The sequence below is a fragment of the Marmota monax genome, unplaced genomic scaffold (assembly GCF_021218885.2).
Source record: "Marmota monax isolate L192 unplaced genomic scaffold, Marmota_monax_Labrador192_F-V1.1 WCK01_AAM20220418_F8-fsc00633, whole genome shotgun sequence".
Classification (NCBI taxonomy): domain Eukaryota; kingdom Metazoa; phylum Chordata; class Mammalia; order Rodentia; family Sciuridae; genus Marmota; species Marmota monax.
Window position 1 is genome coordinate 526,861 of NW_026695216.1, and position 22,668 is coordinate 549,528.

Genomic DNA, 22,668 nt, shown 5'->3' on the forward strand with positions numbered 1-22,668 from the left:
TGACGGCTGGCCAGGCAGGGGGACACAGGCCTGCCCCTTCCTCAAGCCCAGTTCCTCACAGGAGCCTGTGGAGCTGGCAGCTGCATGCACAGCTCGAGCCCACGAGGGACGGCTGCTGGGACACGGTGCCTGGACAGCTGGGTGCTGATGGATATGGAGCTAGGAGCCTCTGGCCTCAGGGACGTGAGGGCGGCTCCTGGCCATTCCCCAGCGGTGGGAGGGACGGCCCTCCTCAGGGTGGGGTAGGACAGCTGCCGCAGCAGGCCCCTCCCTGCCCACCCTCTCGGGGCCACCAGCCAAGGAGCCGCAGCTGCTGTTCTCGTGTTCGCTGGAGCAGAGTCCGTGCAGCACCCTCTCGCAGGCGTGCCCCTAGCTAAAGGGCGCTCGCGCACCACGTGAAGGTCATCCCTGATGCTTTCCTGGCCACCCCCAAGCCAGCCCTCTGACATCCTCAGCCTGGCACCTGGGAGCTGGAGGGTGCTGTGAAGCTTCCGGGCAGAGCTGTCCCTGCAGGGAGTGTTTGTGGTCACGCTGCGCGTTTGGGAGTTTTCTCTTGATGGTAGGGACTCCACCTGCGTTCTTGTTTGTCCACTCTGTGGTTTAGACTGAGAAGGTTTTCCCTCTTTGTCGGGCACAGAGAGGCCTCGGATCACGTCAGAGCCGCAGGACGCGGACGTGGTGCCCGGGAACACTGTGTACTTCACCTGTCGGGCGGAAGGCAACCCCAAGCCTGAGATCATCTGGCTTCGAAACAAGTGAGTTGGGAGTTGGTGAAACGCTCTTCACGCTGGGAGCACAGTGCTCCTGAGTCTCGTGCTGTGTCCAGGGGCTCAACGGTCACCACCCTGCCAGACACCACCTGATCTTCCTCTGCCAGCTGGGGAAGGCGTAAGGGAGACGCAGCGCCCTGGTGAAGTGGTGCCTCCTTCCTGGGCTCACTCCGAGGCCAGCCACAGACCTGGCCCTCATCACTCCCTGCCTGGCCGGAACCGGGCCGTGTCCTGCTGGTTGGTCTCTGGCCACCCTCTTCCTCTGGCAGGGCCTCCTGGTGTCTGACCATTGCGTTAGCAGGCTTTGGACCTGGGCTTGGCGGCCAGACCTGAGGGGTGTCCTGGGGCAGCGTCTCCAGCAACACCAGTGTGGGAGGAGGGCTGTGCTCCTCAGGTACTGGGGTTCAGCCCTCTTGACCCAGGGCACTCCCTCTCCTTCCGAAAGCATTTCCAGGGGCTGATAAGCTGGGGATGGCTCCAGGACAACCAAGGGAGGTCCTGGAAGCTGACCCTTACATGCAGGCCAGACCGAGGTGGGCCCGAGTGTGGGGAGCACCTAGTCCCCAGCTGGGCCTGGATGTTGTGCGGAGGGGAGAGGGAAGGTAAGGAAAGGGAAGAAAGGACCGCAGTGAGGTAGGGATTGGGTTGTGTGTGGGCAAAGGACTGGGGGCATCTGGCCAGGTGACTGGAGGGCACCTGGGGGCAAGTCCCTTGTCCACGTTGACGTGAAGCACTTTTAAGCATCTGTTTTGAAAAAGGAATCCTTAGGAGGAAGTCCTGAGCATCCCCAGGTGCGCGAGCCAGGGGACCAAGAGGCGCCCTTGTGCCTCGTCTTACCATTGGTCAGACTCCCCATGAGCTTGCTGGCCACGTCCAGGCTGGAAGGAGCCCGGAGCTGTCTCAGATCAGAGCCACATCAGGGCCAGGCAGCTCAGAAAACACCCAGTGGCCCTTCTTCCAGCCAGGGCCAGATCTCAGAGCACATTCTCCATCTCGGGTGAAGCCGTATTGACAGGCGAAGGTGAGAGTGGCCAGGTGACACCGGATACCTGTCAGGGCCTGGTCGAAAGGCGGCTCAGAATAGGGGAAGTTGTTGGAGGTTTGTGCCAAGTCCAGAGCTCTGGTCCTCCTATCTGAAGGGTCACATCAGCCCTGGGCTAAGTGTGAGACGCTGTCCAACTCCTCAGAAACCTCGTTGCCTCGGGTGGCTGGCGTCAATGATGAGACTTACAGTCCAGAATAGGACATTGTTATATTTCAGTGGTAGAGAAGCATAAACTTGGTCCAGAACCTTCATAGTGATATTTTATAAATGAGAAACTCAATGCTGAAAGATACGATCGCAGCAGCTCCAAATGTGTCAAAGCGGGAGCCGACCTTGTGAGGTGTGACCTGTGCCCGCCTGCCTCCCCTGGGCAGCCTCCCCTGGGGGCCTCCTCTGCTGTCTACCTGCCGCCAGTGGCTCACCTAGTGTCTAGGAAGGGACTGGGCCACGTCAGTACATGCCACTCCTGGGCCCAGGTGACGAGGTGAAAGCCTGGGCAGGGATGGGTTTCTCTGGGTGTTCTCTGGCGGGCACAGCAGATGGTGAGCAGGCGGGTAGAGGCGGTTGTGCCGCGGGAGCCAGCCTCCCTCTTGGGAGCTCGCCTGTGCGTTTCCCAGATGCCTGGGAAGTGCTTTCAGTTCCTTCTGCCCTCGTGATGGGGCACAGTCCCCACTTTGCCGGTGTCTTAGGGAGCCGAGGCAGAGGTTGGCCAGGCTGAGGCCTGCGTTGCTTGAACTTTTGAAGTGGTTGCTCCATCCTGATGACCTGGTGGCACAGACTTCTCTCTAGATCTGCTGCTTTCTGCAGCTGAATGCAACAGCCTGTTCTCGTGCCATCTAAGGGACGGCAGCCTGCCCTGCCCCCTCTTCATGTGCATCCAAACAGAGAGGCCTCAGGCAGATTCACACAGTGGTCAGATGCTAAAGGTGGCCGGGCTGGACAAGGAGCCGATGCATGCTGGCCTTTCTTGCTGTGCAGGGTGGCAGGAGATCACAGTGAGGACTGAGGCCTGGGCCCCACAGCCTGGGTGTAGCAGTGGTCCTTGCCCCTGGAACAGGGCAGGCACAAGGGCCCACCGAATCCCCAAAAGGGACCGAGCAGCAGCTTCTGGGGTTTTGGTTCTTGTTTGTGATGGGGTCAGTCCCCCGCCTCTGCCTCCCAGGTGCTGGGCCACGGGGTGCTCCCACGCCCCTTGGTCTTGGGACTACAGATAGGTGTATCTCTCGCCTTTGGTGATTTCTTTTTATTTAATTTGCCAAAAACAAAGGAAAATTTTCTTCTGAATTTCCCCCATCTTGCTGCTTCTTCCCACTAGGAATGACAACCACTTTGGAAGGGTGAGGTGGGTTGAACGTGGGGTAGTGCGAACACCTGTGTGCACTGAGAGGTGCTTTCTCAGAAGTGCAGCTAAGGAGTGGGCGTCCTGCAGTCAGGTCTTGCCCTCCCGCACCTCTCCCTGCTGCCTGCACTCTGGGCTGCTGGGACCCTGTGCTGGGGCTGCCTGTGTCTGGGATGGGCGAGGCACAGCCTGTGCACAAGCATTCGAGAGCATCAGATCTCTGTGTTTGCAGTAATGAGCTGAGCATGAAGACAGACTCCCGCCTAAACCTGCTGGACGATGGGACCCTGATGATCCAGAATACGCAGGAGACAGACCAGGGCATCTACCAGTGCATGGCGAAAAATGTAGCTGGAGAAGTGAAGACACAGGAGGTGACCCTCAGGTACTTTGGGTCTCCAGGTACGTGGAGGGCATTGCACAGGAGCCATCCTGACCATCTGCTTCTCCTTTCCTTGCACCCCAGCCCCGTAAAGTAGGAAGCATTAATCTCACAGTGGACACAGGGTTGTTGCTCGAGACTCCCAAAGCACTGGGTCCTAGGTGATTAATGAGGGGGCCTCCGGCCTGTGGTCAGCTCAAATCCAGGGACATGCTAGGACACTCCAAGGCAAATGCAAAGGCAGCCGTGGTCTTGCAGGATTCTGAAAATTACTGTATCATGAACTACTGAAGGCTGAAGCTACTCTTTCTACCTTTTTCTCCAAAATGTCATCACCCGTCTTAATCATGTGCTCCTGGTTTTCTGTGTGCTTTTCAGTCTGTGAAACATATCTCTCTGAGTTCTCTCTTCCTTGCTGTAACACAGAGCAAATCCGTTTACCAATGTCGAGTCTTGGACAGCACCCTTGGAAACCATTACTAGTGTCCTACAGGACACTGAATGTTCACAGGAAGTGGAGTAAACAAAGACTGGAAGCGGCCTTCTGTGGACAGCCAAGTTTTGCAAACAAACAGACAGTGAAAAAATAATTGACTTTGGAGATTTTTGGATCTCAGATATGTGGCTAAAGGTTGTTGGCCCAAAGAAACACAGAAAAAAGATCTGTACACATGTATGTCCTGTTACATGCTTTAGAAAGTTTCTATGGGTTAAATTCCTACTGGGCTAATTTCTTCGTGGAAGAGTACGTACAGTTTACAGTTTGGGTTTGGGCATGAATGGCTGTATTTGTCCAGGTGGGCTCTCGGTTCTGTCCCTACCCTGCCCACCAGTGTGCGAGGGCTCTATTTCCATTCACACCCATAGAACACATAGTAAATGTGTAGAATTCATTTATTTTTTATAGATTTAGATTTGAAAAATATTATCTCAATGTAGTTTTCATTTTTCTTTTTGTGATGAAATTGACATTTTATAAGGTCTGAATATAATTTAGAGACTATATTTTGTGCCAGTAGGAGCTACTGGCTTAGCAGGATGGGCACCGTGCATGTAGAGCCAGCTGGGGTGAGCTCCAGGGGGCCGGGAGTCTACCCAGGAGATGGGCAGGTGCTCACCTGGAGCTGCTGCTGCTCTGGGCAGAGGTGCCCTTCCCACCTATGCCCTGGATCCTCGTTATCTGCACATTTCTTGATAAAAAGAACGATCGCAAGAAAGTAAGCTCATAAATTCTGTTCCACGTGGTTGAGATCACTGGAATGGATGAACAGCCTCAACCGAAACTATCAAGAAAAAAAAAAAAAAAACAGTGAAACTGGAAGAAATTAACTGAGGTTTTCTGTTTGTGACAGCGCGACCGGCTTTTGTGATCCAGCCGCAGAACACGGAGGTGCTGGTGGGAGAGAGCGTTACGCTGGAGTGCAGCGCCACGGGCCACCCCCCCCCGCGGATCTCCTGGACCCGAGGGGACCGCACAGCCCTGCCCGCCGACCCCCGGGTGAACATCACACCCTCTGGTGGCCTGTACATACAGAATGTGGCCCCCGGAGACAGCGGGGAGTACACCTGCTTTGCCTCCAACGGCATCGACAGCATCCATGCCACCGCCTTCATCATCGTCCAGGGTGAGCACCGTGTGCGTGTCAGGGCCACTGGCTCTGCAGCCTGACCGCCTCCTCTGGAAGCTGCCTGTGCCTGCTGTGGCTCCACCAAAAGCCCCGGCCTTTGTCCCCTGGCTCCCCTTTGTTATTTTTTTTTTTAATTTTAAGCTTTTATTTATTTATTTTTAGATTTTTAAAAAAATTTTTAACTACATGACAGCAGTGGAAAACATCACAATTCTTATTACACATATAGGGCACAATTTTTCATATCTCTGTATGTTCATGCCAATTTATGCCTCTTGGAGTTTTTTTGCATTTCAATTCTTAATACACATATACCACAATTTGACTTGAATTGGGTGTCAACATACTTTTTCTTAATATTTATTTTTTAGCTGTAGTTGAACACAATACCTTCATTTTATTTATTTATTTTTATGTGGTGCTGAGGATTGAACCCAGGGCCTCGCATGTGCTAAGTGAGCGCTCTGCCGCTGAGCCACAACCACAGCCCTCTCTCTGTTTTTGCCGACAACACTCACTCACCCACTCGACTGATTGCCATGACCATTGATTGCTGGTTTTCTTCAGCACGGGGCTTTGCCTGTGGGCTGTGGTGTGGACAGCCCTGAGCACTGGGGGACATGAATGCCTGTGTCCTCTGGCGGCCATCAGTCCTGTACCTTTCAGGCAGCTTTCCGTCCTGCCCTGAGGTCAGCATCTGAGCGCAGGACCCTGGGGAGTAGGCAGCTTTAAGATCATCGCAGTGCATTTCCAAGCCACTTAGTTGATCCTAAACTGAGTAAGAACTTTTAGATGAGATGCCAAGTGGGGTGTCCATCAGGAAGCCCTGAACAATGCCCAAGAACAGACTGTGGACGACTCGTTCCCTTGCCCACGCCTCTTCCTCCAGCTGGGTCCTGCCCCCGACAAGCTGAGACTCTGTTTCCCTGTGCCCAAGGCCATTGTTGTGGGCTTCTCCTTCCTTGAGCTTGTCCCTTCTGTGAGATGGGCTTCCACTCTGCCAATCAGAGTGGTCAATCCCTCCAGCCCCTGTCATCAGCAGCGGTGACAACTTCCCACTGCATCCGACTGCACCAGGTGGGGTTTTAACATTTGCAAACACTAATTTAGATGAAGGAACCAGTATCTTTTTGCTGGTCTGTCTCAAGGCTGAGCTACCCTGTCCTCCCTCTCTGGACACATTGTAGCTGCCTCTGCTGGTGCACAGAGCTGTAGTGCAGACCTCTCTGTGATGCTGAGGACACACCCCTCTTTCTGGGTTCCTTCTGCTTTGCTGCCTGGGTCTTCCTCCAGTGCCTCCCCCTTTCACACCTGCAGGTGGACAGTGCACCACGGTGTGTCCTGTTGCAGCCCTGGGCACTTCCTGGTGCAGCGTTTTTGTCCGGTGCGCTCCTTCATTGCCCATTTAAATGTTCTTCCTTCTGAAGCTCTTCCGCAGTTCACTGTGACTCCTGAGGACAGAGTGGTCATTGAGGGTCAAACGGTTGATTTCCAGTGTGAGGCGACAGGCAACCCGCAGCCAGTCATCGCTTGGACCAAGGGAGGTAAAACACCAGCCCGGGCCTGCGGGGCCCACAGCTTCAGGACATGAGAAACCAGCTCTTGCAAACCTGGCATCTCCCAGACAGGGCGAGCAGAGGCCATGCCCCACGGGACAGGTGCTGAGAGAGGGCAAGGTGCCCATGGGTCCACAGCACAGGTGGCCAGAAGGCCACGAGGCTTTGTCCTTGCTAAAGGGACTTGGGGCGCTTGCCTCCTGGATCTATACATCTTGCCTTTAATCAGAAGCCTCCCATCTCATAGCATGAGGGATGCAGCTCTCTGGGTCCCTCATGGCACATGCCAAAGCACCCGGCCTCATGCTCACTCTGACACCCAGAGTGCCGGATGCCCTCTGTCCACTTGGTGTCTGGCTGCCAACAGTGTGGGGCTGGGGGCGTGCAGGCACCCAGGCTGCTGGGGAAACATCTGCCCCAGACCGTCCTTCCAGACACCGTCCCAGCCACCCTGGCTTGAACAGAGGGCTACCATGTCCACTTGTCCCACCAAGGGACCCAGTTCAGGGCTACTGAAGGACAGACACATTCCTGTCCTCAGGCAGCTACCCTGTGGGATCTGGAGAGGCTTCTCCACAAAGGAATGTGCCAGGCCCCTGCTTGGGGGAGCCCGGGCTTCTGAATGCTCCAGCCCCCAGCTCCTTTCCTGTTCTCTCTTCTCAGACACACTTAGGGTCAATCCCTCCAGCCCCTGAGAGTCACCACGCAGTCCTGACCCCCTATTCTCCCCCATTGTGGGTTCTTCTTAGCCCCTTTGCTGGGAGTGGCCAGGTGCAGGACTGTGTTTGATCCCTCCCTGAGCTGATCCCACAGTGTGCGTGGCCTCCCACCTGGGCACTTGAGGGCGTCAGCTGGGTGGAGGGTGACTTGCTCACCCCCAGCTGGGACCAGCCTCCTCCTGGCCCAGGTGAAGCCCAGCTCCTGCAAGGCTGCCATTTCCAGAGAGAAAGTCCTGATGCCCCGCGGCCCGCCTCCTGCCTCACCCAGCCCCTGCCGTGTGACTGACGCTCCCCCTTGCAGGCAGCCAGCTCTCTGTGGACAGGCGGCACCTGGTGCTGTCCTCAGGCACACTGAGGATCTCGGGGGTGGCGCTGCACGACCAGGGCCAGTATGAGTGCCAGGCCGTCAATATCATCGGCTCCCAGAAGGTGGTGGTGCACCTGACCGTGCAGCCCCGAGGTAGGCGCTGCGGGCGGGGTGAGGGGTTGGACCCGGCATTGGGATCTCTGCAGCCCACTCTGCTGCCACCGCCCCTCCCCCTCGTGTTTGATTCCCCACCAGCGTGTTCCCAGGGTGTTTCCGTAGCAGCCCACCCGGGCTCTTTCGCTCTGTCTTAGTGGTGCTTGCACTGAGCGTGGTTAAGTGACCGGCTGATGGGAAGCCCGTTGCTTCCCTTTGGTTCACCGGGGACTCTGGGGAAGGACCCCCAGCTGCCCTTGCCTGGTGGGGCTGAGGACTGTCTGGCTCTGCAGACCCCGGGCCGTCCCCAGGCACACTGTCTCCTCTCCCCTTTGCCCTTGGGCTCCTGTCTTCCCTGGGCCTCCTGGAAGTCTCACTTCCTGCTCCTCTAGATAGAGGAGGCCCAGCTGCCCGCTCCCTCCTGGTAGACCAGCATGGAAAGGTCAGGGAGTGTCTCCAGCACAAAGGCCCCTGAGCTGAGGAGGACCGGGCCTCTCAGGCTACACCTGCCATGCACAGAGATGGGGCAGGGGGCAGAGGGTATGTTCAGGGCCCTTGGCTGCCCTGAGAAGATCAAATCAAGACCAGGAGAGCATCCTGGGGGCCTCTGGGGGCCTCGTCCCTTATCAACCCTCTGGGTGGGCTCTGGGCTTTATGGATCTGCCCTTCAAGTCCCTGATTTGTCAGGACCTGTCCTGCTCAGCGAGAGTGCAGGCAGTGGGGTTCTGAGAGGCGTCCAGCCCACCGCTGGTGGTCCCTCCCTTCTCGAATGGCTCTCCAGCCTGCGAGCAGAGGCTCTCTAAGCCGATGGCCCAGTGGAACGTGCAGCCCAGCAGTCTGTCCTGCCCATGGTGTGGGTCAGGGCACTCTGGGCACCTGGGCATGGGGAGTCCTGGGGGCTATTGCAGAGGACCAAGTTGCTGTCCACCTGTGCTGCTGCTCTTGGGGCCCAGGGTAGAAGCAGCGAGATGGAGGGTGGGGGGCAGACCACCTCTTGTCCCTCTGGTCCCCTTGCTCTTCCTGGTTGCCACTGGGAGGCCGGGAGGTTTGTCACCCATAGCCTCTGGGTTGGCGTGACTGAGGTGGGGTTTCCGCTCTTCTGAAAGCTTTCTGCCATCCATGCTTCCTTCTAGTCACCCCAGTGTTCACCAGCATTCCCAGCGACTTGACGGTGGAGGTGGGCACCAATGTGCAGCTCCCATGCAGCTCCCAGGGCGAGCCACAGCCGGCCATCACCTGGAACAAGGTAGGAGCTGAAGCCACCCCACCTGGCTCCTCTCTGGGCGGAAGGGTTCAGGTGGCTGCCACCCTTCTACAGACTTCCTGCAGCAGAAAAAGGCTTGTGTCGCAGGCTTCTCAGGGATACCCTTCCTAGTAGGAGCAGGTGCATGTGGCAGGTCCTCCCTCTCCCTCCGACCCCCTCTGTATGTCTGCAGCCTCATGGACAATAAAGACAGTGCTCATTATTTGATTGATCAATTGATTTTTATTTTGCTGTCACTACTCAATCCAATACAAAAATGCTAATTGAACTCAGTGTGGACAGGAAGTGCTTCCTGGGCGACAGGTGGCCATGCCAGGCTCCCCTTAGGGCACAGTTCTCAGGCCAATGATGTCCTGGCCCCCTCCAGTTCCTTCAGCCTGTGGCCTTCTCCACGCACACCTGGACCTGACGTGTGACTTGTCTTTTCTGTCTCCAAGTTGTCCTGGGTCCCAAACACCCTTCACGCAGGGACAGTCCCAGGTGCCCCTCTATCCGGGCCCTGCCACCGTAGCTTGTAGCCCAGGGGAGTTACCCGAGTGTCCCTGCGCTTGTGGTGAAGCCTCTCTGGTACCAGGCTCTGCCCCTGCAAGAGGTGTGTGAGAGTCCTGGAGAGTTCCCCTGGGCCCCTCTGCGCACAGCCTGGGACGCTGTCCCGCAGTCCCGGCCGCCCTCCCCGCTCTCAGGAAAATCCCCTGATTTCTCAGCTTTGTTGCTGAGACTGTTTTTGTTGTTTTGCTCCAGGATGGGGTTCAGGTAACAGAAAGTGGGAAGTTTCACATCAGCCCTGAAGGATTTTTGACCATCAATGACGTTGGAACCGCAGATGTGGGTCGCTATGAATGTGTGGCCCGGAACACGATTGGATACGCCTCGGTGGGCATGGTGCTCAGTGTGAATGGTACGGGGTGCCCGGGAGCTTGGGGTGTGTCCTGCTCTGCCAGCCAGAAGCACAGTGCGCAGGCCAGCCCTGTCCCCCAGGTGAATGGCACGGGGAATGATCCAGGGGACGGCCGTCCTTACTCCACAGCCCTGACAGCTGTCAGGGTGTGGCTGGGCCTTCTTTTCGAGCACCTCTGGTAGCACCCCTGTTGTCTCGACCCTCTGCAAGGTGGTCACAAGCTCCATGGGCAGGGGCATCTCTGTGGAGGGCCCTGTGCTCGTGCAGGGCGTCTCTGGGGTTAGCTGCACGTCCTGTGCTTCCCTCACCATGTGCCTGGACAGTCCTCTCCCTTGATCTGGTCAGTGGCCTGGAATATGGATTCCACCTCATCTGCAGGCGCTGCTGCCCTGCTCACACCCACCCTCATGTGTCCTGGTCCCTGACAGCCCTTCCTCGAGGGATTTCGTGAGTCCCATGGTTACAGGCACAGCTCCACAGGCAGCTTTGCAGGCCTCTCACCCGACCTGCCTCCCACAGCCCCTGACCCTGCACTGCTGCTGGGCCCCTGGGCTGCAAGGGCTTGCCTCTGGGTATGCGCCTGCCGCCCGCCAGCCTGCTCAAAATGCTCAGGGCCCCTGGGTAAGAGGCTCTCGCCCGCCCCTGAGGTCTTGGGCCCTGACAGTCCACCTCCTGGCCTCCGGTAGGCCCCAGCTTTGCCTTCTGCGTCCATGTAGTGGCTGGTCTTCCTGAGAACAGATGGGGAACACAGTTAAAATGACTTAATTTTTAGCTTGAGGATATCAGCTGCAGACAGGGGTGGGTGTGGCCTGTTCAGGGTGTGCCCCTGACGAGGCTGGGCCAGGCGGGTTCTCCTGAGCCACTTGAATCCCAGACTCACGGGCTTCTGAGATGTGAGCACAGCTGCTCACTTGCCTGGTGCCTGCGCTGCTCTGCTCGGGGTGCATGAGGGGGTCAGTTTTGCCCAGTTGCGAGGGCAGCAGCAGCAGGTGCCAGTCACCGTGAACGGAGGCTGGGACATGGGAGGCTCTGAGCAGGGCCAGTCCCTGGGCCTCATTGCCCACCCTGCTGCAGTGTGGCCTCCACTCTGGGCATGTGGGAAGCCACTGGGACATGCCCATGGGATAGAGCTGTGAGCGTCCTCCTCTCAGGGGCCACTGCGCCGTGGGCAAGGCTTGTCCACCGGCGCAGGAGTATGGTCCCGAGTCCCATGACAGCCTCGCCTCACAGGTGCTGGTAGCATGGAGATGCGCGGCCAGGTCCTGGGATGCTGCGCAGAGCCACCGCAGGGCCAGCCAGAGCCCTTTGGTGCCAGTTTGGGAAGAGCAGGGTCAGGGGTCATTTGGACGGTGAGCCATGGCCTGCAGCAGGCCCTTTGGATGGACGGCTCTGGAGCCCCAGGGAGAGATGAAGGAGAAGTTGGGTCCTGGGACGGTGAGGTCACCTGGGACTGGCCCTACACCTCGGGGTGAGCCAGCAGCCAGTAAGGCAGGGAGGACAACTGGTGAAAAGACACCCGAGTGACCAGGGAAAAGCTGGCACCAGAGACCCAAGCCTGCTCGAGGAGGCCGTGCTCCCGCAGAGATGAGGGCAGGCGCTGCGCCCAAGGAGGAGGAGGAGGAGGGGGGGGGGCGGGGCCGGAGGAGTGCGCTGGCAGCTGGCGGAGGACCCCGGGTCTCTGCAGTGGGTCTTCCCAGCCAAGAGCAAGTCTGCAGAGAGACGTGGGTTGGGCGGCCTGGCCCTCGGGCCTGCCCGCCCCCAGTGGGACGCAGCTGCAGCCACCCGCCACTGAGGCAGCCTGGCGGGAACCAGGTCCGGTCCTGGCCAGCTCCGCTCACAGCAGCTGAGTAGAGGGCTAAGTGCGTGTGTGGTTGTGCTGTGTGTGGTGTGTATAGTGTGCTGTGTGTATAGTGTGCTTTGTGGAGTATGGTGTGTGTGTGCTGTGTGGCTGTGGATTGTGTGTATAAGGTGTGCTCTGTGTGGTGTGTTGTGTTAGTGTGTGTACACTGTGCTGTGTGTGGTGTAGTGTTTGTGTATGGTGTGCTGTGTGTGGCATTTGTACACAGCTGTGTGTACACTGGTGTCTGTGGTGTGTTGTATGTGTGCACTGTGGTCTGTGCTGTGTGGTATGTGCACACTGCTGCATGTGCCATGTGTTGTAGTGTGTGCTGTGTTGCATGTGTGTGCTGTGTGCTGCATGTGCCATGTGGTGCGGTGTGTGGTGGTGTGGTGTGTACACTGTCCTGCATGTGCCATGTGGTGCGGTGTGTGGTGGTGTGGTGTGTACACTGTGCTGCATGTGCCATGTGGTGTGGTATGTGTGCGTTATGTGGTGTGTGTACATTGTTGTTGTGTGTGCCGTGTGGTGTGGTGTGTGGTGGTGTGGTGTGGTGTGTGGTAGTGTGGTAGGGTGTTGTGTGGTAGCGTGGTGTTGTTGTGTGGAGTGGTGTGTGGTGTGTGGTGGTGTAGTATGTGTGTGGTGTGGTGTGTTGTGGTGTGGAGTGGTGTGTGGTGGTGTGGTGTGTGGTGGTGTGTGGTGGTGTAGTATGTGTGTGGTGTGGTGTGTTGTGTGGAGTGGTGTGTGGTGGCGTGGTATGGTGTGGTGTGTGGTGGCGTGGTATGTTGTGGTGTGTGGTAGTGAGGTATGGTGTGGTGTGTGGTGGCGTGGTATGGTGTGGTGTGTGGTGGCGTGGTATGGTGTGGTGGGTGGTGGCGTGGTGTGGTGTGGTGTGTGGTAGTGTGGTGTGGTGTGGTGTGTGGTGGTGTGTGGTGGTGTGTGGTGGTGTAGTATGTGTGTGGTGTGGTGTGTTGTGGTGTGGACTGGTGTGTGGTGGCGTGGTATGGTGTGGTGTGTGGTGGCGTGGTATGGTGTGGTGTGTGGTAGTGTGGTATGGTGTGGTGTGTGGTGGCGTGGTATGGTGTGGTGTGTGGTGGCGTGGTATGGTGTGGTGCGTGGTAGTGTGGTATGGTGTGGTGTGTTGTGGTGTGGAGTGGTGTGTGGTGGCGTGGTATGGTGTGGTGTGTGGTAGTGTGGTATGGTGTGGTGGGTGGTGGTGTGGTATGGTGTGGTGTGTGGTAGTGTGGTATGGTGTGGTGTGGTGTGGTGTGGTGTGGTGTGTGGTGGTGTGTGGTGGTGTAGTATGTGTGTGGTGTGTGGTGGCGTGGTATGTTGTGGTGTGTGGTAGTGAGGTATGGTGTGGTGTGTGGTGGCGTGGTATGGTGTGGTGTGTGGTGGCGTGGTATGTTGTGGTGTGTGGTAGTGTGGTATGGTGTGGTGTGTGGTGGCGTGGTATGTTGTGGTGTGTGGTAGTGAGGTATGGTGTGGTGGGTGGTGGCATGGTATGGTGTGGTGGGTGGTGGCATGGTATGTTGTGGTGTGTGGTGGCATGGTATGGTGTGGTGTGTGGTAGTGTGGTATGGTGTGGTGGGTGGTGGCGTGGTATGTTGTGGTGTGTGGTGGCGTGGTATGGTGTGGTGTGTGGTAGTGAGGTATGGTGTGGTGGGTGGTGGCATGGTATGGTGTGGTGTGTGGTGGCGTGGTATGTTGTGGTGTGTGGTAGTGTGGTATGGTGTGGTGGGTGGTGGCGTGGTATGGTGTGGTGTGTGGTAGTGTGGTATGGCGTGGTGTGGTGTGGTGTGGTGTGGTGGTGTGTTGTGGTGTGTGGTGGTGTAGTATGTGTGTGGTGTGTTGTGGTGTGGAGTGGTGTGTGGTGGCGTGGTATGGTGTGGTGTGTGGTGGCGTGGTGTGGAGTGGTGTGTGGTGGCGTGGTATGGTGTGGTGTGTGGTAGTGTGGTATGGTGTGGTGGGTGGTGGTGTGGTATGGTGTGGTGTGTGGTAGTGTGGTATGGTGTGGTGTGGTGTGGTGTGGTGTGTGGTGGTGTGTGGTGGTGTAGTATGTGTGTGGTGTGTGGTGGCGTGGTATGTTGTGGTGTGTGGTAGTGAGGTATGGTGTGGTGTGTGGTGGCGTGGTATGGTGTGGTGGGTGGTGGCGTGGTATGTTGTGGTGTGTGGTAGTGTGGTATGGTGTGGTGGGTGGTGGCGTGGTATGGTGTGGTGTGTGGTAGTGTGGTATGGCGTGGTGTGGTGTGGTGTGGTGTGGTGGTGTGTTGTGGTGTAGTATGTGTGTGGTGTGTGGTGGTGTGGTGTGTGGAGTGGTGTGTGGTGGCGTGGTAGGGTGTTGTGTGGTGTGATGTGGTGGCGTGGTGTGGTGTGGTGGTGTGGTGTGGTGTGTGGTTGTGTGCCATGCTGGGTGCCTGAGCAGGGAAGCACCCCGTGGAGGTGGCTGATGGCAGGGCAGTGGCTGAGGCGTGGGCGGTGGAGGCCAGCCTTCAAGGAGGCGAGGGGCTGGGCTTGGCCGCAGGCCCCAGAGCTGGCCCCTGGGGCCTCCAGGTGCCTCCTGAGGCTCTTGGGGTCACGCCCCTCGTGCCCTGGGATGTGGAGTCCTCAGCTGCCGCTGTCCTGGGGGGGGGGGGGCAGCCTCTGGTGGAGCCAGCCGTCTCCGGGCTTGAGCTCTGGGGTGGAAGGGGCGACGTCCCAGTGACTAGGCGTCTGGGTGGGGTCTGGTGAGTCACGTGGTGGCTTCCTGGCAACCTGTGACTCTGTGCTCCCCAGTTCCCGACATCAGCCGAAACGGGGACCCATTTGTTGCCACCTCCATTGTGGAAGCGATTGCAACTGTGGACAGGGCCATCAACTCCACGCGGACGCACTTGTTTGACAGGTACGGGGCGGGGCGGGCGGGGCGGGCCTCGGGTCCCCTGGCTGGGTGCGGGTGGAGAGCCCAGGGCCCCGCACAGAGCTCTGCCCTGTCTAGTCCCCAGAGAAACTTGGAGTGTCACCGTCACTAACAGCACGGCTCTGACTGGGGTGTTAGGCGACACAGGGACGTGTCCTTTCCTAATAGAAGGTGGACGCTGAAGCGCGGCCAGACGGCTGCCGTGAGGCTCTCAGTGTCACTGGACGAGGTGGCCTAGCCGAGCCCTTCGGAGGCAGCCCGCGCCTGCTGTGCCGGCTGTTCTCTGCACCTGGGTTGGAATGCTCTGTGCCCTTCTCTGATGCCTTATTAACGGTTTGTTTTTAGTGTCTCTTGGCTCTTGTCTGTCTGTCCTTGTTCTCTTGCCTTCCTCTTCGGATGAGTCAGGTACGGTGCCTCCTGTTGTCCAGAGTAGCCCTAGAGACACATAATAGCGCCAGCACGTTTGGACTCTGGCGGGTTTTGACTCCAGACCGTGTTTCATGGCACCTCTCTCCCAACTCCTGTCAGCCGGCCTCGTTCTCCCAACGACCTGCTGGCCCTGTTCCGGTACCCGAGGGACCCCTACACCGTGGGACAGGCCCGAGCAGGAGAGATATTCGAGCGGACCCTGCAGCTCATCCAGGAGCACGTGCAGCATGGCCTGATGGTCGACCTGAACGGAACGAGTCAGTACCACGTCCCCTCCCTGACCAGCGTCCCCACACCACACGTGAGCCCTGAGGGCTTCCGGCACCTTCCACCCCAGGCTGGCGACTGGCACACAGTGTCGGAGCTGGGGCTCTGCTTTGGGCCTCAGGGGGACTGTCGTGTGCACAACCTGCTGACCGGGCTGTAAAGGCCTGTCCATGCTGTCTGCACCAGGTCCTCCCTGTGAGCATGATGACCCGTGGGCGGAGGCTCGAGCGCAGTATGTGGTAATCGCGGGTCCATGCGTGGGTGCTGTGTCCATGCGTGGGTGCTGTGTCCATGCGTGGGTGCTGTGTCCATGCGTGGGTGCTGTGCAGTGTGGGTGTTTGCAGATTCCCAGCATCTGAAAAGCCAGCCCAGGCGGCAGCTGGAGTGGGTGCCGAGTGTGAACTGCCCTCTGCCCTGCCCACCATTGCCCTGGTGCGGGACCAGAGTGTGAGTTCTGTCCTGTTGGTGGCGCCGACAGTCCCTGCAGACCTCGGTCCTGCCCTGTTGCTCACCTGCACACAGAAGGAGGGACGGGGAGCAGCCGTCCCACGCTGCGTCAGAGCGGCTTCCTGGGGTTTCTGCGTTTCCAGGCCATTTTCCCTAGGCTTTTTAAACGATCATGGCAAAAGGTGACTCAGGGCTTAACATGGCTGCCCGTGACCGTGTGAGAGGAAAGAGGCGTGGGGTGAGGTCTGCGGCACTTCTCTCTGGAGCTGGGTGACCACGGGCGGTCCTCATCCTGTCCTGTCCCAGAGCTGAAGCTTCTAGGCACTGCCTGGTGACGTGTGGACGGCAGCCGCTGCCTCTCTGTCCTTGGGGCATCCAGCCTCCCTACTGGAGGCCTGGGAAGACGGAACAGCCTGGTGTTCCACGTGGGACTGCAGGCTGCATGTCTCCTTCCACCAGGGTTTCTGGGCACCTCTGCTTGCTGGGCACAGCTTGGGGGTGGGTGCGGCAGAGGCCGTGTGTTCTTGGGCACCCCAGGCCTCCCCCAGGCTCAGGTGTGGCTCCTCTGTTCATGGCATGTCGTTCTCAGGGAGCACAAGGAGAGAGTTGCCAGACGTCACTGCGTGCTGGCTGCCTTTCTTACCCCTGGCCTGGAACGCCCCTGTGGCCTGCAGGATCAGCCCCTGGGGGTGCCAGCTGCAAATCTGCCCTGTTCAGATTTGCTGAGCTCCCTGCCAGTCTCGTATGTCTCCGTGCTCGTCAGGGAAAGGGCTGGGGAGGCACAAATCCACAGCACCCCCACAGCCCCACCACACTGGCCTCACCGTCCACCCCCCACCCCGGTTGGGGCACATGCTCCATCTCCAGGCCTGGGGATGTGGCAACATGAAAGAAAGGAAACCCTCAGCCCCAAAGGCCCAGCACTCCTGAGAAGCACAGGTGCTAAGCCAGGAGACCAGCCCCGGGGAGCCGCCCGGGCAGCAGCGGCAGGCAGCCCTGCTGGGGGCAGGCCCATTCCAGAGTGAAGATGGTACTTGATTGGGGACCCCAAAGAGGAGAGGCCTCCTGGGATGAGGGAACCGCAGGTGCCCAGGCTGCGAGGCAGGACGTGGGCAAGTCAGTGTGGCCGGAGCAGAGGGACGGTGCAGGGAGAAGGGGTGGGGAGGCTGTTGGCTGCCAGCAAGGGGCTCAGAGCCACCAGGTTTTCTAGCAGAGAAATGGGATTGTCCTCCATGCTGTGGTGCCTGGCATGGGGCGGGGGCGCAGGGAGCCCAGCCCTGAGAAGCCAAGCGGGGATCTCGACTGCTGTCTGCTGGGGCTGCCAGGACGTCAGCCCATGGCCAATGCCAGGGAAAAGGTGAGCATGCTCCAGGCAAGGCCCGAGGCCCACGCTGCAGCACAGACGTGTGGAAGGAAGACTTTCCTTCTTGGCTCTCTGGGTTTTTGGTGCCTCTGAGGTTCAAGACTGAGGGTTTTCTAGGCTCCCCGGCTGTAGCTGTGAAAGCAGCCAGACTTGGTTCTTCTCTGCGGGAGGTGTGCACTGCGGAGGGGCAGGGAGGTAGGCAGCCAGGCCGCATCCCCTCTGCTCTCCCGGGGTTTCTGAGAGCTCCTCCCCTCCCTGGCCTAGGAAGCCTCCCCAGGTTCCTTCACGCCGCCTGCTGTGGGTTCTGGGTGCCATTTCCTACAGACACTAGCAGTTTCGTTTCCTCTGAGGCCGTGTGTACGCTGCCTGCAGAGCTGGAAACGTGGAGTCTTGGCTCAGTACTCAGCAAGTGTGTGGATCCTGTCTCCATGTGTCTGGATATGTGCATGTGTGCACAGTGTAAGCAAGAGTGCATGCCTATATCAGTGTCTCTTGCATGTGTGTGAGCAAGAGTGTATATCCTGTGCCCTCTCCGAATATGTGCACATGCCCACGTGTAAGCACGAGTACATGCCTTCTCAGACCCAGTGGCCACCCTATCATCTCAGCAGCTCAGGAGGCTGATGCAGGAAGATCACAAGTTCAAGGCCAGCCTCAGCAACTTAGCAAGACCCTGACTCAAAAACCAAAAAGGGCTGGGGCTGGGGTTGTGGCTCAGTGGCAGAGCGCTGGCCTGGCATGAGGCACTGGGTTTGGTTCTCAGCCCCCCATAAAATAAATAAATAGAATAAAGGTCCATTGACAACTAAAAACATATTAAAAGTAAAAAGGGCTGGGGATGTGGCTCAATGGTTAAGTGCCACTGGGTTTAGTCCAAGGTTCAAAATAAAAAGAATGCATGTCTGTGTCAGTGTGTCAGAATATGTGTGTGCGAGCATGTGAGCAAGAGTGTGTATTCTGCGCAGTGTCTGGATGTGTGCCCGTGGGAACAAGAGCATGCCTGTGTCAGTATTTGGTTATGTGCATGTGTAAGTGTGTGAGCAGGCCTGTGAGCACGTGTATCTGAGTGTGCCTGTGTGTATATAGATGCGCACACGAATGTGCTCACACAATGGTGCGAGTGTGGAGGGATGTTTGTGCCTGTGTGCACATGTAAAGTTCACATGTGTGGTTCAGTGTGCTCACACGTGAGGGTGTCAGCATGCTTGTGCCGGCGTGATCTGTGAGAGCACGTGCGTGCCTTGTGCCAGCTTTCCGGCAGATCCCAGGCACGCTCCAGGGAGAGGAGCGTTGAGGAAGGCCTTGTGAATGTTTGGGCAGTTTGGGAACATGAGCTCTGAGTGAGCAGAAGTCTGAGGGGAAGACTGGGGCCCTGGCTTAGGAAGAGCCGTCACCTGGTCACTTGCCTGGTGGGCAAGTCTGGACTCGTGCAGCTGGGAGGTGGGCTGAAGGTCTCTGAGTGGCCCAGTGACCCTCTGGAGCCAGCGCCTAGACCAGATGGAGGGCCATCTATGCCAGGGCTCGCCAAGAGGAGGCTCTCGGAATTGAGGCAAGCATCGTGAGGATCTGCCTCTGGACCGTGCTAGAGCAGTGGTGAGGAGGGCGTGTCCTAGGGGTGTTTGGTGGCAGCTGATGGGACTTTGGTTGTGCAGTGATGGGCCTGGGGAATGGCCCTGCCAGTGAGCAGGAGGCAGTGGTGTTCAGTGGCCATGGGGTGTATTTCTTGCCTGTTCTCCTCAAGTAGCTGCAAGCTGGGCCACATGGGAGAAGAGAGGAAATGGGAAGGTGCAGGTGGCCTCACTCTGTCAGTGTCGCCACAGTGGACCTGGCATGGAGGCCCAGGGCCCGTGAGGGCTTCATGACCAGGAACAGCAGGGGCATTGGGCAGAGTTCTACCCCAAAGCCAGAGAGGCCCACGCACCCTCAGGAGGTAAGCACTGCCTGTGTTGCAGGTTACCACTACAATGACCTGGTGTCCCCGCAGTACCTGAGCCTCATCGCCAACTTGTCAGGCTGCACCGCCCACCGGCGAGTGAACAACTGCTCCGACATGTGCTTCCACCAGAAGTACCGGACCCACGACGGCACCTGCAACAACCTGCAGCACCCCATGTGGGGCGCCTCGCTCACGGCCTTCGAGCGCCTGCTGACGGCCGTGTACGAGAACGGCTTCAACACGCCCCGCGGCGTCAACCCCCAGCGGCTCTACAACGGGCACGTGCTGCCCATGCCCCGCCTGGTGTCCACCACGCTGATCGGCACGGAGGCCGTCACGGCAGACGAGCAGTTCACGCACATGCTGATGCAGTGGGGCCAGTTCCTGGACCACGACCTGGACTCCACGGTGGTGGCCCTGAGCCAGGCCCGCTTCTCCGACGGGCAGCACTGCAGCTCCGTGTGCAGCAACGACCCCCCCTGCTTCTCCGTCATGATCCCACCCAATGACCCCCGCGTGCGCAGCGGTGCCCGCTGCATGTTCTTCGTGCGCTCCAGCCCCGTGTGCGGCAGTGGCATGACGTCCCTGCTCATGAACTCCGTGTACCCACGGGAGCAGATCAACCAGCTCACCTCCTACATCGACGCATCCAATGTGTACGGCAGCTCAGACCACGAGGCCCGCAGCATCCGGGACCTGGCCAGCCACCGCGGCCTGCTCCGGCAGGGCATCGTGCAGCGCTCCGGGAAGCCCCTGCTGCCCTTCGCCACCGGACCCCCCACCGAGTGCATGAGGGATGAGAATGAGAGCCCTATCCCCTGCTTCCTGGCTGGGGACCACCGGGCCAACGAGCAGCTGGGCCTGACCAGCATGCACACGCTGTGGTTCCGCGAGCACAACCGCATCGCCACAGAGTTGCTGAAGCTGAACCCGCACTGGGACGGGGACACCATCTACCACGAGACCCGCAAGATCGTGGGGGCAGAGATCCAGCACATCACCTACCAGCACTGGCTGCCCAAAGTCCTGGGGGAGGTGGGCATGAAGATGCTGGGCGAGTACCGGGGCTACGACCCCAACGTCAACGCTGGTATCTTCAATGCTTTCGCCACCGCGGCCTTCAGGTTTGGCCACACGCTCATCAATCCTGTGCTCCAGAGGCTGGACGAGAACTTGCAGCCCATCGCGCAGGGCCACATCCCCCTCCACAAAGCCTTCTTCTCACCCTTCCGGATCGTGAACGAGGGGGGCATCGATCCACTGCTCAGGGGTCTCTTCGGGGTGGCAGGGAAGATGCGTGTGCCCTCTCAGCTGCTGAACACGGAGCTCACAGAGCGGCTCTTCTCCATGGCGCACACAGTGGCCCTCGACCTGGCTGCCATCAACATCCAGCGGGGCCGGGACCACGGCATCCCGCCCTACCATGACTACAGGGTCTACTGCAACCTGTCCGCCGCCCACACCTTTGAGGACCTGAAGAACGAGATCAAGAACCCTGAGATCCGCGAGAAGCTGCGAAGGTGAGTTCTGGGAAGCCGCTTGCCCTGGCTCCTGTGTGGGCACCAGTGTGACTGGCCACGGGCTGTGCCGCTGCTGTGTGTGTGTGGCACCGCCCGGGGATGAGAGGAGAGCGCCATTGGCCACCAAGTGTCGGGGGCGCGAGGGCAGAGCCCAGCCAGGTCTTCGCTGCCCACCTGCCCAGCCTGCTCAGGAGGTGAGCTTTGCTGAGCCAGGACAAGCTCCCAGTTAGTTGACCCAGTTGTGCTTCTAGCCAGGGTGTGGCTGGACTGAAGGGCCAATTACCCTAGAATGTTCCAGAACTGAGGCTGTGCTGAGCAACTCAGGCAGGTGGATCTGGCTTTCCTGTAGCCCCTCCACTTGCCAGGAGTCCCCACCAAGTGCCATCTCTGAGCAGCAGCGGTCGTGGGATATGATAGGCCTTCACCTGGGCACAGGAAGCTGTCAGGCTTGGCACACCCCTGAGCACTCGGGGCAGCCAATGGGAAGTCCCTGGGCATGGAGGGGATGGGAAGAAGACAGAGCAGGAGGGAGCAAGTCCTCTGGGGAAGTCTGCAGGCGGCTGGTCCCTGCAGTCCAATGGGTGCCCTGTCCGGCACAGACCAGTCAGCCTCCAGGTTCCTCTGAGAAGCAGCTTCCCACTGAGGTGCTGGACATCCAGGGTGCCTGGACATGGAACAGAGAGCGCAGCTGTGTTCTGCAGGCCCCTGGGAGCTTGTGCCCATGGAGGAGCCCACTGGGGTGCCTGCTGATCAGAGGCAGAGGCCCTGGCTACGTGTGCCTCCTGTGTGCTCTGTGGGGAGTGGCCGTGGGATCCCAGACCTTTAGGACTCCAGTGAGCCTGGGACCATGGCACCTGTTGACCAGCACAGCCTTTGAAAACCGTGAAACTCTGGGACGTGAACGACCGGTAGAAATCATCAGTGTGTGTTTGTAAGCCAGCATTTCTGAGGAATTGGAAGAATTTGGTAAAGAAGTTCGTCATCTGACACTTAAGCTTCCTCCTAGTCCTTTGGCATCTTTGTTAGAAAACATTTCATTATGGCAGATATATTTCCAATGTATGGTAGAATGCAGTTCCATTCTGTTAAAGCTGTGGCTGTGGCTACATACTGGTCCTTGTCCATACGTCCATGGACAGAGGCCCGGCAGGCATAGTGGATGGTGGGTTTTCCCTGCAGAGCAGCGGGGTGTGTGGTTTAATTTGCTTTCTTGGGTTTTTCAAATCTTTGATAGATAAGTTGGGGCAGGTACATTTTACACCCACAAAATAGAAAGTAGGAAAAAAGTCTTCGAAGTATAATGGATATATGTTTCAAAGAAATAAAGGTGAATTTGTTTGTGAAGTGTAGTTATGAATAACGTAAAGGAGTGAAAGGAAAAATGAGGACGTTTGCATTTGCTGTGTTTTCTGCCGCGTGCAGCCCTGTGAGGTAAGGGACCTGCCTCTTTGTTGCAGACTGTACGGCTCCACCCTCAACATCGACCTGTTCCCGGCCCTCATGGTGGAGGACCTGGTTCCTGGCAGCCGCCTGGGGCCCACTCTGATGTGCCTGCTCAGCACACAGTTCCGGCGCCTGCGGGATGGGGACAGGTGAGCCCGGATGCCCTGCAGAGCCTGCCGTGACAACCAGAGACACCGAGACCCGTCCTGGCTGAGAAGGAAAAGCTACACCCTGGTGGACCTATGAGGACCTCCCTGCCTGCCAGGGGCATGGCCCCACCTCCTTAGGCTAGCCACACGTGGCCAGGTGCCCTGAGTCCCCAGCCTGAGGGGCAGGATTCAGCTCCTGGAAGCCTGTGGGTCCACCCATGCAGTTCTGCCCCTGTGGACCTCAGAGCAGCTGAGCTTCTGGCTGGCCCTCTCTGCGTCTTAGGCTGGCGTCGTTACTGTACTTGGATGCCTGGGAG

General features: G+C 58.5%; 1 protein-coding gene across 2 annotated transcripts in view; it reads left to right on the forward strand.

The window, feature by feature from the left end:
• Pxdn (peroxidasin) overlaps positions 1-22,668 on the forward strand; it is a 75,943-nt gene that overhangs the window by 43,968 nt on the left and 9,307 nt on the right. For both annotated transcript variants that reach the window (XM_046431982.2, XM_046431983.2), the window contains 11 exons: positions 638-755; positions 3,387-3,556; positions 4,889-5,161; positions 6,592-6,708; positions 7,741-7,899; positions 9,033-9,145; positions 9,905-10,061; positions 14,674-14,782; positions 15,326-15,483; positions 19,256-20,759; positions 22,217-22,351. In XM_046431982.2, the coding sequence (XP_046287938.1) occupies positions 638-755; positions 3,387-3,556; positions 4,889-5,161; positions 6,592-6,708; positions 7,741-7,899; positions 9,033-9,145; positions 9,905-10,061; positions 14,674-14,782; positions 15,326-15,483; positions 19,256-20,759; positions 22,217-22,351 (3,013 nt within the window). The remainder of the gene's footprint in view (positions 1-637; positions 756-3,386; positions 3,557-4,888; positions 5,162-6,591; positions 6,709-7,740; positions 7,900-9,032; positions 9,146-9,904; positions 10,062-14,673; positions 14,783-15,325; positions 15,484-19,255; positions 20,760-22,216; positions 22,352-22,668) is intronic.